This window comes from Lithobates pipiens, unplaced genomic scaffold (assembly GCF_037356315.1).
Source record: "Lithobates pipiens isolate NorthernLeopardFrog02 unplaced genomic scaffold, aLitPip1_a1.2 Scaffold_19, whole genome shotgun sequence".
Lineage (NCBI taxonomy): Eukaryota > Metazoa > Chordata > Amphibia > Anura > Ranidae > Lithobates > Lithobates pipiens.
In genome coordinates, this window is record NW_027507764.1 from 488,404,740 (window position 1) to 488,423,051 (window position 18,312).

The 18,312-nt window shown below is 43.7% G+C and overlaps 1 protein-coding gene across 1 annotated transcript in view; it reads left to right on the top strand.

Moving 5' to 3' along the window:
• ATP6V0D2 (ATPase H+ transporting V0 subunit d2) overlaps positions 1–18,312 on the top strand; it is a 54,862-nt gene that overhangs the window by 5,482 nt on the left and 31,068 nt on the right. The window contains exons 2-3 of the mRNA XM_077492975.1: positions 9,439–9,610; positions 15,589–15,767. Of these exons, the coding sequence (XP_077349101.1) occupies positions 9,439–9,610; positions 15,589–15,767 (351 nt within the window). The remainder of the gene's footprint in view (positions 1–9,438; positions 9,611–15,588; positions 15,768–18,312) is intronic.

Genomic DNA, 18,312 nt, shown 5'->3' on the forward strand with positions numbered 1-18,312 from the left:
ACAGATTCGCATGATAGGCTAGATATTATGGGGTTGATTTACTAAAGACAAATAGTGCAGTTGGTCCAGAGCTTAGTAAATGAGGTAAAGATTAATTTTGCAAAAAATATCCAATCACGTACAAGGAAGAAAAAAAAATGTTTTTGCTTGCACATGATTGGAAGGTTAATGTGTGCTGCATTAAAAAGTGATGCCAACACGCAACAATGAATGAAAAACTGTACATGACCCTTTTTTTCAAAACACAGCTTACCATAACACGTGGTATATGCGTTGTGGCGTGCTGCGCTGCAGTGCATTGAGCTCTACTGTACAATGCTCTGGGATGCCATTTACTATGAATGGTGCAGCAAAACATTGCACATTAGGGATGAGCCGAACACCCCCCCAGGTTCGGTTCACACCAGAACAGCAAATAGGCAGAAAATGAGTGCGAACATGCGAACACCATTAAAGTCTATGGGATACGAACAGGAAAAATCTAAAGTGCTAATTTTAAAGGCTTATATTCAAGTTATTGCATAAAAAATGTATGGGGACCCGGGTCCTGCCCCAGGGGACAATGCAAAAAAAAAGGGTTTTAAAACTACAGTTTTTAAAGAGGAAGTAAACCCTTCCAAACAACTTGGACCTATAGGTAAGCCTAGATTAAGGCTTACCTGTAGGTCCAAGCAATATCTCCTAAACCTATATGGTTTATGAGATATTTGCCCGAAAATGGGCACCGCTGTCTACGGCGCATGCGCCGTAGACAGCGGCGCGCAGGCGCACTAAATGCGGCAAATCCAAGAATGGATTTGCCAAATTTGTCGACTCCCGTGCGCATGCGCGGGAGTGACGTCATCGCGGCTTCGCCGTATGACAGCGGCGGAGCTGCGAGGCGCGACTCCCGTGCGCATGCGCGGGAGTGACGTCATCGCGGTTGCGCCGCTGTGATTCGTCGGAGCTGCGAGACGCCACAAGCAACATGGATGCGGCGGACTACAGGGGACAGCGGCGACTTCGCTGGCTCCTGTGTCAGGTAAGTGACACATAATGAGCTACTATGCGATGCATAGTAGTCCATTATGCTTTACCTTTGCAGGGAAAAAAAGAGGAAGTAAACCCATCAGGGTTTACTTCCTCTTTAAGGAGCAGTGATTTTAATAATGCTTAAAGTGAAACAATAAAAATTAAATATTCCTTTAAATATCGTGCCTGGGGGGTCCACTTTGCCTGTAAAGTAACGCATCTTTCTGATGTGTTTTACAGTCCTGCAGCAAAATGACATTTCTAAAGGAAAAAATGTCATTTAAAATTGCTCGCAGCTGCAATGTATTGTCGGCTCCCATTAATATAGAAAAAACTATGTGCGCCCCCCCCCCCCCAGTCCATATTAGGCCCTTTGAGTCTGGTATGGATATTAAGGGGAACTCCATGCAAAAATCTAAAAAAACAAACGGCATGGGGAACCCCACACCAAAATGTAAAAACAAAATGTAAAAAAAAAAGCAAGCGGGCCCCTCCCCCCCTGAACCATACCAGGCCATATGCCCTCAACATGGGGGTTGCAAGGGCCTCATCTCCCCTTACCCGGAGGTTGTGGGAGTCCTCTGGTGGGGGCTTATCACAATCTGGATCCCAGCCCCCCCATGTGAATGTGTATGGGGTACATTGGGGTATGGGGTACGCTCGCCCCCCCCCCCCATCCTGGCCATGTTGCATGCTCGAATAAGGGTCTGGGTATGGATTTTGGGGGGACCCCCACACCATTTCTTTTATTTGGTGCAGGGTTGCCCTTAACCTTAACCACTTCAATACCCTGTGTTATATATACATATATACGCTTGCTCATCCCCCCCCCATCCTGGTCTGCCATGTTGCATGCTTGGATAAGGGTCTGGTATGGATTTTGGGGGGACCCCCAGTTTTTTTTTTATTATTTGTTGCGGGGTTCCCCTTAAAATCCACACCAGACCTGAAGGGCCTGGTATGGATTTTGGGGGGGGGGGGGGGCCCACGTCATTTTTTTTTTTTACATTTGTTCCCCTGAACCTTAACCACTTCAATACACTGTGTTATATATACTACACTGCCTGCACTGACTGACTATAAAGTCTATACTGAATATCTAGTCTACACTAAACGCAGAGTATACTAAATGCTAGAAGTTCAAGTCGAACTTACATTCGTCTAGAAATCCCGGGCTCATTCCTATTGCACATACGTAGCTATGTTGTGTTGCAGTGCCTTATGGCAACATGCGTTAAACGCGTGCATTTTAGAATACCGTGTCACAACACACAAGTGTGAGTGGGCCCTCAGTGACACAAAACACAGTCATAGCCCATGGAGGGTCGTCTATATTTTCCAATGAATGTTTCTGCTTAATGACACAGAACGTTGTGCATCAGCTCTGTCTCTACTCCCAGGCATCTCCAGCACTGTGACCTTTCCTGTGTTTTGGCAACAGTCGGCGTGTCCTGTGTGAGGACAAACATCTCTCTGCACTCAGGCAGTTCATGCTGGTACTGTTCAGCTCGGCTCGGAGGAATCTGAAGAAATCCTGACTTGCTTTATCATCTGACTGACCTTCAAAAATAAACCTTTTGTCAGATTCTCGGTTTTATGGGGCTTATTTGTATATGCATTGATCAGAAAAATTACTTTTGTAGTAGAAGCCCCAGATGAAAGCTTGACGGAGAAACTTCTCCTATTTAGAAAGGCAGCTAAGGAAGCAGAAATATACCGTATACTGTGTGTGTGTGTATATATATATATATAGATATATATATATATCTATATATATAGATATATATATATATATCTATATATATAGATATATATATATAGATATATATATATAGATATATTCAAAAGTATTGGGACACCTGCCTTTACACACACACATAAACTTTAAAGCAAGGTACATAAAGACACGGATGAGCGAAACGCACAAAAGACATCCCTGACCCTTTTGTGAAATTGTGCATTGATCTGCATTCACATGTAAAGACACAAACTTAGAAGATGCATAGGGGTGCTGGAATTAATGGCATCACTGCATATCTGTTAAAGGGTTCCGCATTTCTGTGCGTTTCGGGAAAGCGCACAATTTTGCATGAGAATATACGCTACAGCTGGCCATACATTGATAGAAATTCATCCAGTTTAGCAGGGAACGATCAAATTTTGATCCATGTGTGGCCACTGTCGATCAACAGAAGATGACCCATCGATTGACTTCTGTTGAATAGGCCTCTTGAGAGTGCTTGATCAGCAGCTGCAGAATCCAATAGCGGAGCGGGGAAGATTCCCCCATCCACCTTGATTGTGTGGATGGGGGAATCGGTTGAGTTTTTTTCATTCCGTGCACCTAAATGTTACCTGGGAGGATAGAAATATGAAAGTTGCTATTGCTGATTTGGTCTTTCAAATTCCCTCTTATTCTGTTATCCTAAAGTGGTTCTACAGTTTACACCATCAATGGGGCTTAATGACACCAAATGATGGGACACAATTCCTCCCAATGACACCAAGAATGGAGCCCAATACCAATGATGGGGCACAATTCTTCTCAATGACACCAATAATGGGACCCAAAAACACCAATGGTGGGTTACAATTCCTCCCAATGACACCAACAATAGGGCCCAATGACACCAATGATGGGGCACAATTCCTCCCAATGACAACAACAATGGGCCCAAAAACACCAATGGTGGGACACAATCCAATCCTCCCAATGACACCAACAATAGGGCCTGATGACACCAATGAAATTAGAAGAAATTGCTGTACACCACTGTAGATCAAAATCCTATTTATTTGGACTTCACAAAGATTACATTCATTAGAATGCTGGGTAGACACATTTTGCACACTTCATGTGCGCTTAGTCATTAGTCAATGACACCAATGATGGGGCACATTCCTCCCAATGACACCAGCAATAGGGCCCAATGACACCAATGATGGGGCACAAATCCTTCCAATGACAACAACAATAGGGCCTAATGACACCAATGATGGGGCACAATTCCTCCCAATGACAACAATAGGGCCCAATAACACCAATGATGGGGCACAATTCCTCACAATGACACCAACAATAGGGCCCAATGATGAGGCACAATTCCTCCCAATGACAACAACAATAGAGCCCAATGACACCAATGATGGCACACAATTCCTCCCACTGACACCATTAATGAGGGATTGTTTATTTCCATTGATATTGGGACATTTTGTACTCCCAGTGGCCACAGTCCACCCCCCTAAAGTCTGAAGGACAGTAAACTGGCCCTTTGTTTAGAAAGTTTGATGACCCCGGCTATAGAGTATCACTTAAGTGACATTTGGATGTCTCCACAAGGGAGACTTACAGGTAAATAACGTGCATTAAATGTGTTCAATGCACATATAATCTATTGGGTTATAATCTATTTTGAAATGAATGGTCTGGGGACAGGGGCTCTTGCAAGGAGTATTTTATTCCATATAATTCTCAAAAAGTCTGACTTTCCCTGATAGAGGGACACAGACAGATGTTCTCTTGGGTGCCTGACAAAATCAGTGTATCTATAGTAACAAGCAGTCTTCGGTTTCATTTACATATTCTGCGCTGGTAATCATCAACAGGTCAACCAGAGAACAGGAAAAACGATTTCAACAGTGGATTCAACCTTCCGGAGACAATAAATGAGTCAATAAATCACATCCTCTGTCATGTGAATACTAAGTTTAGTAATCATAAAAGACGTCGTCGTTCATGACACATTCATTCCCTGGAAATTATAGCATGGTTTCCATTCATTTCTTGGAAAAACTAAAGTAATGCAATGCTTGTGGTGTCAGCTGAAAGGAAACCTGGACTTAACAATTACATACTATAGGTTGCTATTGCTGAATTTTGAAACCTTTGAAAATTCCAGTGTCCTGTCTGTTAAGCCTCGTACACACGATCAAACTTTCTAATGGGAAATGTGTGATGACAGGCTGTTGGCGGTAGATCCAACCGTGTGTATGCTCCATCGGACAATTGTTGTCAAATTTTCCGTGGACAAATGTTGGATGGCAGGTTTTAAAATTTTCTGCGGACAAATGTCTGTTGTCGGATTTTCTAATCGTGTGTACACAAGTCCGTCGAACAAAAGTCCAAAGTACAAACACGCATGCTCGGAAGCAAGGACGAGCCGGAAGCGGTCAGCAAACTAGCGTTCATAATGGAGAATTAACATTCGTGACACGGCAAATTATGAAATCTCGAAATGCAGCGCCCATTTCTTCTATGGTATAATAATGGAGCTGCTTTGCTGGTGATACTGATGGAGTTATTGCAAACTAATTCTCAAAGGCTTTTTTTTTTAGTGATATCAAGAATAATATTATTGTTTTTTTGCTTTTTTGTTTTTTTTGGGGGCAAGTTACCACAACACCATTATCCCGTGGTTTTTAAGATCAAAGATACAACTATGTTGGTGTCCCTTGTCAATTTTACATTGTATTTTTTTAAATGTAACTGCCTACTCCCAAACTGCCATTTGAAGCAAAACACATAGCTAAGTATTATTCTACACAATTTTTTTATTGTGCATAAACACATAAAATTATACATGCTATCTGCCTATAGAACTTAACCAAAAAGTGCATTCTATGCATCCAAAATATAGAAAATATACTAAATCAAATCATTATTCAACCAAAAAAACAATGTCAAAGCAATACATGAGAGATTAAGAAGAAAGGATTGAAAAAACGAGGATACCACATCCCAAAATTCTATGAGACAAAAAGAGAGGAGGGGGCCAAAGCGGGTTGTGGAGTACCAACCCAGGGATTTTTAACGGTATCAGATCAGCAAAGTATGCAATCAACTGGTAATTGCTAAAAATGTTTTTATTTAACCAACATCCATCAATGGTATACAAAACTAAATTATACAATCATAAAAACCACTAGTGAGGCCGGATTAGGTATCAAACATCTGCAGAGTTACCCCACTTTGGTACTATAAAAGCATAAATGCTACGCTGCGATTATTCAGCACTGCACGTCAACCAGAAATCCCAACGTTGGCAATTGACGGAGGATAAACTGCTGAATTGGCTATCCCGCTAGTGGTGTCTCTATATACATATTGACAGTGCTTACTAATAATTCATCTGGTGGCATTTCTTCATACTGGCCTTTTGAAACCAGTCTGCACTAAGATTGATTCAATTATCCAGACTAGATTTCTGGTTGACGCGTCACTATCCAGTCTGTGCATTTATCGGTCAGTAGGTGCATTGATTGCACCTTCCTTTCAACTCTTTACTTACCTACCACTAACGGCAAACATATTCACAGACCTGTGGGACTCTGATGCAATTGTTATAATCTGCCGCTGTGCTAATTCCTGATGAAGCTCGAGCTATGAGCGAAACATGCTGAATAATCGCAGCGTAGCATTTATGCTTTTATGTACCAAAATGGAGTAACTCTGGAGATGTTTGATACCTAATCCGGCCTCACTAGTGGTTTTTATGATTGTATAATTTAGTTTTGTATACCATTGATGGATGTTGGTTAAATAATTTTTTTTTTAGCAATTACCAGTTGATTGCATACTTTGCTGATCTGATACCATTAAAAAACCCTGGGTTGGTACTCCCCAACCCACTTTGGCCCCCAATGTCAAAGCAATAACTCCAAGGCCAATAATAAATAACGCATTATCTCCACCAATTCTGCAACACGTCTGGTTGATGAGCTGCTGTTCAGAAACAAACTGAAAAACGCAAAAAGAAAAGAGCGAATAAACACTCACCAAACTTCTACTAACACAAAATTAGCATAAGGGTGGTGCTAAAGAGCTGAAAAACCACATAGTACGTCTAGTACGTCACTACGTTCGTAACTGTTGGCCAACAATTGTGTGACCTTGTGTATGCAAGACAAGTTTGGGCCAACGCCCTTCGGAAAAAATTCCACGGTTTTGATGGTTAACAGTCCCATCATGTGTACGTGGCTTAAGTCTAATTTTAAAGCGTAACTGCACTTTTGCTGGTAAAAAAACATTTCCCTCTGGGTGATCGATGTACATTACAAAGATTTAAAAAAAACATTGTTGTTGATTCCAACCTTTTGTTATTCTGAAGAATAACAAGATGTGGGGAAGTGAAAATAATGGGAGAGGTTTCATAATTATCAAGCAGCAGCTGTACCTGTAGGGCTCTGATGAGGAAACCTGCTGGGCCTGCAACCCTTTGAACGTGATTTCCTATTGGGAGTATCTCACTAAAAATAAAATTTTTGTTGCAGGGGATACCTGAAATCTGACTTGTATCTTAGTGCAGACTTCTGGGAAAATCAGTGAGCCAATCACACAAGCAGGAAATGATGTTTCTTCTGGGTGGTCAGTACACATTCTGTGTACAGAACAACTCCAGGGAGCCATATTTGCAGCAAATTGAAAAGTAAAGGTCATTTGTATTAGGATTCAATTGCAATATGACTTACGTCGCAATTGTATACAGTATATTATTTTTTCTTTGCTATTTTTTTTCCCCATGAAAGTGGAGTTACTCTTTACCTGCTTACGGGACGCCCCATGTACATATACTGCGGCAGGGCGGCCCTTAAAGCGGGAGTCCGCCGGGACTCCGCGTTTTTTTTTTTTTTTAAAGCCAGCAGCTACAAATACTGCAGCTGCTGACTTTTAAAATAGTGACACTTACCTGTCCAGCACGCCCGCGATGTCGGCACCCGAAGCCGATCTCTAGATCGTCTCTCGGGTCCTGCCGCCGCCATCTTGGGTATGGGAATCAGGAAATGGAGCCTTTCGGCTTAATTTCCCGGTTCCCTACTGCGCATGCGCGAGTTGCGCTGCGCAACAAGGACGGTCCCCGCTGCCTCTGGGATCTGTGTGTTTCCCAGCAGGCAGCGGGGCACTTGCGGAAAGAGGTGGGCACTTGCGGAAAGGGGCGTAATCTACGCCCCTTTCCGCAGAGAGCTATCCCGGAAGTGGGTGCAGATACCTGTACTGTACAGGTATCTGCACCCCCCTCCCCCCTGAAAGGTGCCAATTGTGGCGCCGGAGGGGGGGAGGGTTCCGATGAGCGGAAGGTCCACTTTAGGGTGGACCTCCGCTTTAAGCACAAAATCACGTACCTGTACGTGATTCCTTTCTTCGGCTCTGGGGCTCGCACACTGCCAGAGCCCCGCTCCCACTGTAATTGGAGATAGCAGGAGCCAATCAGCGGGTCCGACAGATCCGCTGTCCATCGGAAACCCAGCGATCATTCTGAGTAAACAAGGCAGATCGCTGTTCTGCAAGTAAGAAAGACAGAGATCTTGTGTTTTTGCTAAGCAGGAACACGGATCTCTGTCTTTCTTCAGAATCAGAAATCACTCCCAGGGAACACAGTTAACCCTTTGCTTGCCCCTGATGTTAACCCCTTCCCTGCCAGTGTCATTAGTGCAGTGACAGTGCATTTTTTTGCACTGATCACTGTATTGGTGTCACTGGTCCCCAAAAAGTGTCACTTAGACCCCTTTTACACTGGGGTATCGGGGCCACCGTAGTTTTTGCAGTGGTTTTCGGCTGCTAGTGGGGCAGTTTTAACCCTCCGGTAGCAGCCGAAAAAGGATTAAAAGAACCTGCAAAATGCCGCTGCAGTGGCGGTTCTGTAGCGGTACCCATTCATTTCAATGGGCAGGAGAGGTGTATACACCAAAGATGTGGCTTGCAGGACTTTTTTTAGCGTCCTGCCAGTGCACCGATCCAGTGTGAGAGCCCTCCGTCTTTCACACTGGAGACACAGGAGAGGCGCTTTACAGGCGCTATGCAGGCACTATTTTTAGCGCTGTAGCGCCTGTAAAGCACCTCAGTGTGAAAGGGGTCTTAGTGTCAGATTTGTCTGGCGCAATGTCGCAGTCCTGCAAAAAATCACTGATCACCGCCATTACTAGTAAAAAAAAAAAAAAAAAAAAGTCCATAAATCTATCCCATAGTTTGTAGATGCTATAACTTTTGCGCAAACCAATCGATATATGCTTATTGTGATTTTTTTTGTACCAGAAACATGTAGTAGAATACAGCCTGCCATTTATTTATGAAGAAATTAGATTTTTTACTTTTTTATTGGATATGTTTAATAGCAGAAAGTAAATATATATATATATATATATATATATATATATATATATATATATATATATAAAGCTCTATTTGTGGGGAAAAAAATTACATCAATTTTAATTGGGTACATTGTCGCACGACCTCGCAATTGTCAGTTAAAAACAACGCAGTGTAGTATCGCAAAAAATGGCCTGGTCAGGAAACCTTCTGGAGCTGAAGTGGTTAAAGCCCTTATTCTAAAGCTGGACATACAATATAAGCCCTTTACTAGAACCATTTCTAACCCTACACTCGTTTTTTTCTCTTTGATCTAATAATCTGTCTTCTATTTTTAGACTTGAAATTGCATTTGCAGTCCACAGACTATGGAAGCTTCCTGGCCAACGAGACGGGTCAACTCACAGTGCCCACCATTGATGGAAAGCTAAAAGAGAAGCTAATGGCGGAGTTCCACTACTTCAGGAACCATTCCTTCGAGCCACTGGCCACTTTCCTGAACTTCATTACGTAAGAATTGAAGAAGAAAGTTTAAAATGATTACTACAGAAAGGAAAAGCGCAGGTTTACTGAAGAAGTGAGGTGCAGTGAGGTTAGGTCAAGGAAACGTGAGCCCAGTTGTAAAGTGTAAACTTTTTTTTTTTTGACTTTTCATTCAAATATGTTATATTTTTTAAATAGCCTGTACATAATTAGATGTTTGGTTCAAAATAGGTTCACTACACCTTACTTCTCACTATAAATAAATATAAGTGAGCCTCAGTTTCACATAACTTCTCAGGCACCTATAGACTCTGGCAGGTATAAATTCTTTTTTGCTTGGAGCAGGGGTGGATCCAGAGCCTAGTCTCGGGAGGGGCACTGCCAGAAAATATGTTTTTTGGGGTAAATTTATCGGGGAAATGGCTGGTGTTGGCGCTTCAATCATCATGGTGCCATGGTTATTATGGTCTCAGGATGATTGAAGCGCATTATTACTATTATTACATTGTTATAAAAAATTTAATGTTTCAACTCACCATAATGCAAAATCAGTGGGAGCCCCGAGCGTGTCACCTGTCACGTCGCCTGCCACACATTGTGGATTGTCACTTGCCACGTCTCCTGTCATCGGATGCAGATCGTCACTTGTCACGTCACCAAATGCAGATTGTCACTTGCCACGTCCCAGGTCACACGTTGCAGTTTGTCACTTGCCGCGTCCCATGCCGCTCTTTTTAGATTGTCACTTGCCACGTCCCATGCCACATGTTGCAGATTGTCACTTGCCATGTCACCTCTCACCAGATGCAGATTGTCACTTGCCACGTCCCATGCCACACGTTGCAGATTGTCACTTGCCACGTCCCATGACACACGATGCAGATTGTCACTTGCCACGTCCCATGCCCCACATTGCAGATTGTCACTTGCCACGTCCCATGCCGCACATTGCAGATTGTCACTTGCCACATCCCATGCCACACGATGCAGATTGTCACTTGCCATGTCCCATGCGGGTACCGGGCGGTGAGAGAAGATGTCATCTCTATGCTCCCCTGCCTGCCTGCTCCCTGATTGGCCAGCAGCCCGCTCACACACTGTCACCGAGCCGCACAGCTGCTCACCACCCGAGCTGCCCGCTGGCTCTCTCACCTGCGGCGACGGCTGCCCACCCTCTCACTCACATTCTCGGAGTGGGAAATTGCCCCGTTGCCCCATTGCTCCCCCCCCACGGATCCGCCCCTGGCTTGGGGAATTGGGCAAGAATAGGCAAAGCCAGGGCCGCTGATAAGGCAGTACAGTCATCCCTCCTCTACTGGGCCTGGGCTCCATCAGTTCAAAAGGGGGGCCCAAGCATCTGTTGAGCAGGTGGGCCAGCTGTGCCGGCTTATTGCAGACACTGATCCTCTTCTGTCTCCCTCTGCAACACTGCCAGCTTCTCTTTCTCTCCCTCCCTCCAGCTGCACTGCAAGGGGATTGGTTCTAGCACATGTGCCCCTTCTATCACCTGGCTGGGCCCCCCTGTGTACCCCTTTCTCCTACAGCACTGCTGGCTTCCCACTTCTTCTGCTGGCAGCTGCTGTGGGCACACAGAGGGATGCCATTTACTGGCCCCTTCCTTTCCTGAATGAACACAGTGAGCGATTGGTACCAACCACTCCTGTGTCCATTCATCATTGAAGCATAGTAAACTTTAGTTTGTGAATGAGCAGGAGGCCTCAGAGCACTTCCTATGCATTCATCTGTGTAGCTGAGGCTGTAGAGAAAGTAATGATAAATGATAAATCTATGTCGCTCCATGGCTGTATGGGGTCCTGTGATTTCTAACAGCAGTCCTTTTGTTTTGCCATGTCTGCTTCCACCTCCCCCCATCTCCCCAACATTGATTCAGAACTAAAGGGGGAGGGGGGGTTGGGATTAGGGTTGCCACCTGTCTGGGATTTACCCGGACAGTTCAGGTTTTGAATCATGCGTCCAGGTTTCAGACCACCTAAAACCCGGACACATTATTCAGATTGTACTATGGCTTCAGTTGTCTAAGCACTGCCCAAAGCCAGCACTAACAATCCCCACACACATACACACACACAGATGGGAGAGGACAGAGGGCTTGATCTGCTCCTCTTCCTCCCGCTCCTACCCCTCTGTGTCTGCCCACACTCCAATCCCCGGTGCTGTGCCTCAGAAAAGGAAAGTGAGGGTGGGAAATTTGAACCCCACTGGCAACAGATACACCTGGATGAGAGGTGCTGACTGCCAAGGGATGAGTGAATGGACCATCCATCCCTGTCTGCGACTGAAGTCTCCCCCCTTCTCTCTCCTGCCTCTGAGTGAGTGCATTAAGGTAAATCAGGGTTCTCAGAGCACCCCTTTCATCAAAGTTCTCCTTTACACCAGAGGCCGCAGTGTACCCCCTTACATCGGAGTCCTCTCCGTACATCGGACTTCCTAGTTTTCCCCCTTGAATCAGGATTCACAGAGTATCCCTTATGTCAGGGTCCCCACAGTTCTCCCTTGCATCAGAGTCTGTAGAGTCCCCCCTTACAGTGTAAGGGAACTCTATGAGTTTAGATGTAAAAGCATGACCGTGGATTCAGATTAAAAGGGTAACTCTGTGGGCTCTGATGTAAGGGAAAACTCCTGGAACCCTGACACAGAAGGGATGCTCTAGGAAACCTGATTTAAAGAAGAACACTGAGAATTCTGATGTAAAAGGGGGACTCTTGTGATTGACTTCATATGATTAGAAATGTTATTTAATCTATGGTTTAACCCTTTCATGACTAAGCCTATTTTTGACATTTGGTGTTTACAAGTTAAAATACATATTTTTTGATAGAAAATTACTTGGAACCCCCAAACATTATATATATTTTTTAAGTAGAGACTCTAGAGAATAAAACGGCGATTGTTGCAATATTTTATGTCACACAGTATTTGCGCAGCAGTGTTTTAAACGCAACTTTTTGGGAAAAGGGACACTTTCATGAATTTTAAAAAGACGAAACAGTAAAATTAGCCCAATTTTTTTGCAAAATGTGAAAGATAATGTTACGCCGAGTAAATAGATACCAAACATGTCAAACTTTATAATTGCACGCACTCATGGAATGACGACAAACTACGGTACCTAAAAATCTCAATAGGCGACGGTTTAAAAAAAAATGTCTCCGGTTACCAGGTTAGAGTTACAGAGGAGGTCTAGTGCTAGAATTATTGCTCTCGCTCTGGCGATCGCGGCGATACCTCACATGTGTGATTTGAACACCGTTTACATATGCGGGCGCGACTTCCGTATGCGTTTTCTTTGCTGCACGAGCTCGCGGCGACGGGGGGCGCTTTAAAAAATTTTTTTTCCTTATTTATTTTATTTATTTTAAAATTAATAAATTGTTTTAAAAAAAAAAAATAAAATAATTTTATTGCTGTCACAAGGAATGTAAACATCCCTTGTGACAGTAATAGGTGGTGACAGGTACTCTTTATGGAGGGATCGGGTGTCTAAAAGATCAGTCCCTCCCTAGCCAATGGAAGCGGCGAATGTGCGATCTGTGCTCCCCGATTGAACGGGAGCACCGAAAAGAGCGGCGGGAGGCGGTGGGAGGGGGGGATGTCCCCTCCCACTCCTCCGGCATAACAGCCGCATCGGTTGTTATGGCTGGAAAGCCAATCGCCCGCTCTGAAAAACGGTACCGGGATGATGCCTGCAGGTCCGGGCATCATCCCGGTATAACCACCGGAAGCCGAGTACGCACATCTGCGTACGCTCGGCAGCAAGGGGTTATACTATAAAAAAATTGCTCTGTGCCGCTAAAGTGTCCGGTTTTAACTTGAAGAAACTGTGGCAACCCTATTTGGGATGCATAAATCACTGCACTACACTACACTGTCCAATACACTAACCACTATACTACACTGTCCGCTACACTACACTACACTGTCCAATACACTGACCACTATACTACACTGTCCGCTCCACCGTCCGCTACACTACACACTACACTACACACTACACTGCACGCTACACTACACACTACACTACACTGACCTACCTGATACCTACACTGACCTACATTGACCACTACACTACACTGCCCACTACACTACACTGCCCACTACACTACACTTCCCACTACAGTACACTGTCCATTACACTACACTGACCACTACACTGTTCACAACACACTACACTGTCCACTACACACTACACTGTCTACCACACTGTCCACTACACTGACCACTACACTACACTGTCCACTACAGTCTACACTACACACTACACTGACCTACCTGATTCCTACACTGACCTACATTGTTCACTACACTACGCTGACCACTACACTATGCTGACCACTATACTGTCCACTACACACTACACTGTCCACTTTACTAAACTGTCCACTTCACACTACACTGACCACTACACTTCACTACACTGTCTACTACACTGACCACTACACTGCACTGTTCGCTGCACTACACTGTCCACTACACTAAACACTACACTACACTACACTGTCCACTACACCGATCACTATACTACACTGTCCATTACACTCTACACTACACTACACTGACCTACCTGATTCCTACACTGACCTACATTGACTACTACACTACACTACACTGTCCACTATACTACACTGACCACTACACTGCCCACTACACACTATACTGTCCACTACACACTACACTGTCCACTACACACTACACTGACCACTACACTGTCCACTACACTTTCCACTACACACTACACTGACCACTACACTACACTGTTCACTACACTACACTGACCACTACACTACACTGACCACGACATTACACACTACACTGACCGCTACACTACACACTACACTGACCACTACACTACACTGTCTACTACACTACACTGTCCACTACACACTACACTGACCACTACACTACACTACACTGTTCACTACACTGCACTGTCCACTACACTACACTACATTGTCCACTACACACTACGCTGACCACTACAGTACACTGAACATTACACTAACAACTACACACTACACTGACTACTACACTACACTGTCGACTACACTACACTGACCACTACACACTACACTGTCCACTACACTACACTGTCCAATACACACTACACTACACTGTCTACTACACTACACTGTCTACTACACCACACTGACCACTACACTACACTGTCAACTACACTGTCAACTACACTGTTCACTACACTAACCACTACACTACACTGAACATCTACACTACACTACACTGTCCACTATATTGACCACCACACTACACTGACCTCTACACACTACACTGACCACTACACTGACAACTACACACCCCACTGACCACTAGACTACACTGTCCATTACACTACACACACCACTACACTACACTGTCCACTACACTGTCCCCTACACTGACCACTACACTACACACATGACCAGACACTACACTGTCCACTACACTACACTGACCACTACACTACACTGACCACTACACACTACACTGACCAATATATACTAAACTGACCATTACACTGACCACTACACACTAAACTGACCACTACACTACACACTACACTACACACTATACTGACCACTACATACTACACTGACCACTACACACTAAACTGACCACTACACTGACTTACTGGCTGCTCCCTTTCCCCAGACCTTGTCCACTCCCCCCCCCCCAGGAACTTGTCAGAAGTTATCATGCTGATAACAGAAGAACAGAGCAGCACTAAGACACAGGACTCGTGACTTTGGAGAATGATAAGAAAACACTGCAGATACACATGTGCCAAGGTCAAATTTAATGAATCAGGTTTACATCCACTTTATATCATATTTTACAAAGGTCAATAGTGCTTCCATATTCTCCATTATATATATTCACTAGCAAGCATAAAAGATAAGACGATTTCCACTACAATTGTAATAACTAAATTCTAGTGTGTGGTGAACATTGCTGCCTTTACTGTATGTATCTCTTCCCTTTTGTTCTTACAGGTACAGCTACATGATTGATAATATCATCTTGCTGATCACAGGAACCTTACACCACAGACCCATTTCTGAACTAGTTCCCAAGTGCCATCCCCTGGGCAACTTTGAGCAGATGGAAGCAGTCAGCATTGCTCAAACTCCTGCAGATCTCTTCAATGCTATAATTGTGGACACTCCTCTGGGTAAGAAAGTGTAAAATCATGAAAGAGATCTATAGACTTTAAAATTGTTTAACAAGTGCATGTATAAGAAATAAAAGAGAGTGACAGTACTTCTCCATATATTTTTGTATTTATGCTTTTTGTTCGGCAGTAATAAATACAATGTTTGAAGACATTTTGCATCTTTTTTTTTTTAGTTGGGTAAGTATAAAATAATGCAATTACATATTGAATAGTTATTCTTTTATAGCCATTAGGTGCCAAGACCAAGTCTGACACTCCAGACTTTTTATGGCTGGGTTATCCATTCCTTCAAACTATTGGCTGTTGTGAATCGGCTGACTAAGGACTTTACATTGCTTTAAAGATTCTTTCTTTTCTGGTGACAAACCAGAAAACTTTTCTGGCAAAAGTTTACAATTTGAAAACCCATGGTATCTGTGAACCCCAACACAAACCCGCACTAGCTGAAACACATAAGGGGCCTTGTGTTTAAAGGAGAAGTAATTGTTACGTCCACTCTTGGGTTTCTACTTCCTGGCGTACCCAGGGTCAGTTTATTAGTTATGCTCGGTGTTGCTTCCAGCAAGCTTTTGATTGTGGCCCATTCTCTTGAAGAAGCCATGATGGTCATTTTTGTATTTAGCTTGATATATTTGGCTATTATCAACACTTGGGTGCTAGAATACAGAAAGTACTTAATTTTTACCTTCTCCTGTGTGCGATCACAGTTAAAATACGCTATAGAGGGCAGGGATCAGGGGATATATTATGCAAATGTGCTTTCTAAATATCTAGCGATAGCCCACATTTAGAAATATTCCTGAGAAGTAGAGCCTAGGAAGAACAAACCCTGCAGTGGTTATACGGAATGCATTGGATCCAACATTGATTTCAGCTTGGAGCAAAACAGACATTGTTGATTTGTCATCCATATTCAACTCTTCAGCTCAATAACCTTTTTTGGGGCACCCAATGAGCATTATATTCTAATGCAGTGGTCTCCAAACGGCAGCCAAGGGAGGCCAGATGTGGGCCTTTGCTTGTCTTTATCAGGCCCTTGGGACACTATTCTTCACACTGAAAAAATACACTGTTCCTTCTACACCAACAATGGGGCACTATTCTTCCCACTGACACCAATGTTTGAACACTATTCCTCCTACTGGTACCAACTGCAGGGCCCTATTCTTCCCACTGATACCAATGACGGGGCACAATGCATTCCCTTGATACCAACAATGGGCACTATTCCTCCCAATGACACCAATGATGGGGCACTATTTCTTCCCCTAATACCAACAAGGCAGTAAAATTCCTCCCACTAATACCAATGATGAGCCATTCTTTACTCCCATTGAAGCCAGGAGATTTTCTATTCCCGCTGGCCACAGTCCGGCCCCCTCAAAGTGTGAAGGACAGTAAACTGGCCCTTTGTTCAGAAAGCGTGGAGACCCCTGCTCTAATGTATGGGGACCTGACAGTTCAAATACTCCCACTCATTATGAAATCAGAAAAATTAGGTTGCCCCTTTTAAAAAATTCTCAATAAAATATCTTAATTTTTTCCTAGAACTCTGGAACACAAGAATTATTAGGTTGTCATACTTAGTTAGACACAGGAATACCCCCTGTGGAGTGAGTGTCCCCTAAGGTATATTTTAATACTGTACTCAACCATGTGGGTGTAATTACATTCAGTATTCAAAGAGCTAAATTCGGCCCAACCTGCACAATGTGGCACAACTTAGACCTAAGCCCAATGCTGTATCCTGGCCTAGGCCAACAAGGCCCAGGCCTAGGGCAATACTTTGCTTTTTTGCTGCCCCCCGCACAAAAAAAAACAGCCTCCTCCTGGCTCCCACATGAAAAGAGTCCCCACTGGAATACCCTACACTTTTAGTGTACTTTTTTCGCTCATGGTTTTTGCAACCTGCTAATTTGTCTTAGGTTTTTCTCTATAGGAACATCTTTATGCCAGTTACTCCTATTTTATTTAGCAAAATGTATTGCAATTAAACATACACAGGTTAAAGATCATTCAGTCTGTGTGTTGACATATTTTGGGGTTATTTTTGGCCTGATTGAGTCCTAATTCTTTAACTATGAAACCAGTTTGTGAATTTTACATGACCACCATCAAATGGAACATTAGCTGGGCAAGTCCCCATCCTCAGTGTTCCTCCTGGAATAAGTGGCACCGACAGCCAAAAGCTGTACCTGTGTTGTCAGATCACCATTGTATGTCCAATAATACACAAATATGGATTTAACCCAACCCTATCTTCTGGCCCAATGTGATGTAATTTAGCAGTATTTAAACAGGTGAATAAGAGCACTTCCAACACAACAAATTGCCTTTGTAATCACTTAGCACTGGCATTTGTTCTGACATCAGTTTGAGATGTTTCAGTGCTCATTCAAAATCCACTGACAGGTCCTCATTCTGACCTGCATTTACCTGTGCTTCATGCAGAGTTTGCCTTCCAATAGACTGGAGGGTGAGCTTTAGGAGGAAAATGTGGGGCCTATAGAGGAAGGGGTGTGGTTTACAGATGACAGGGTTG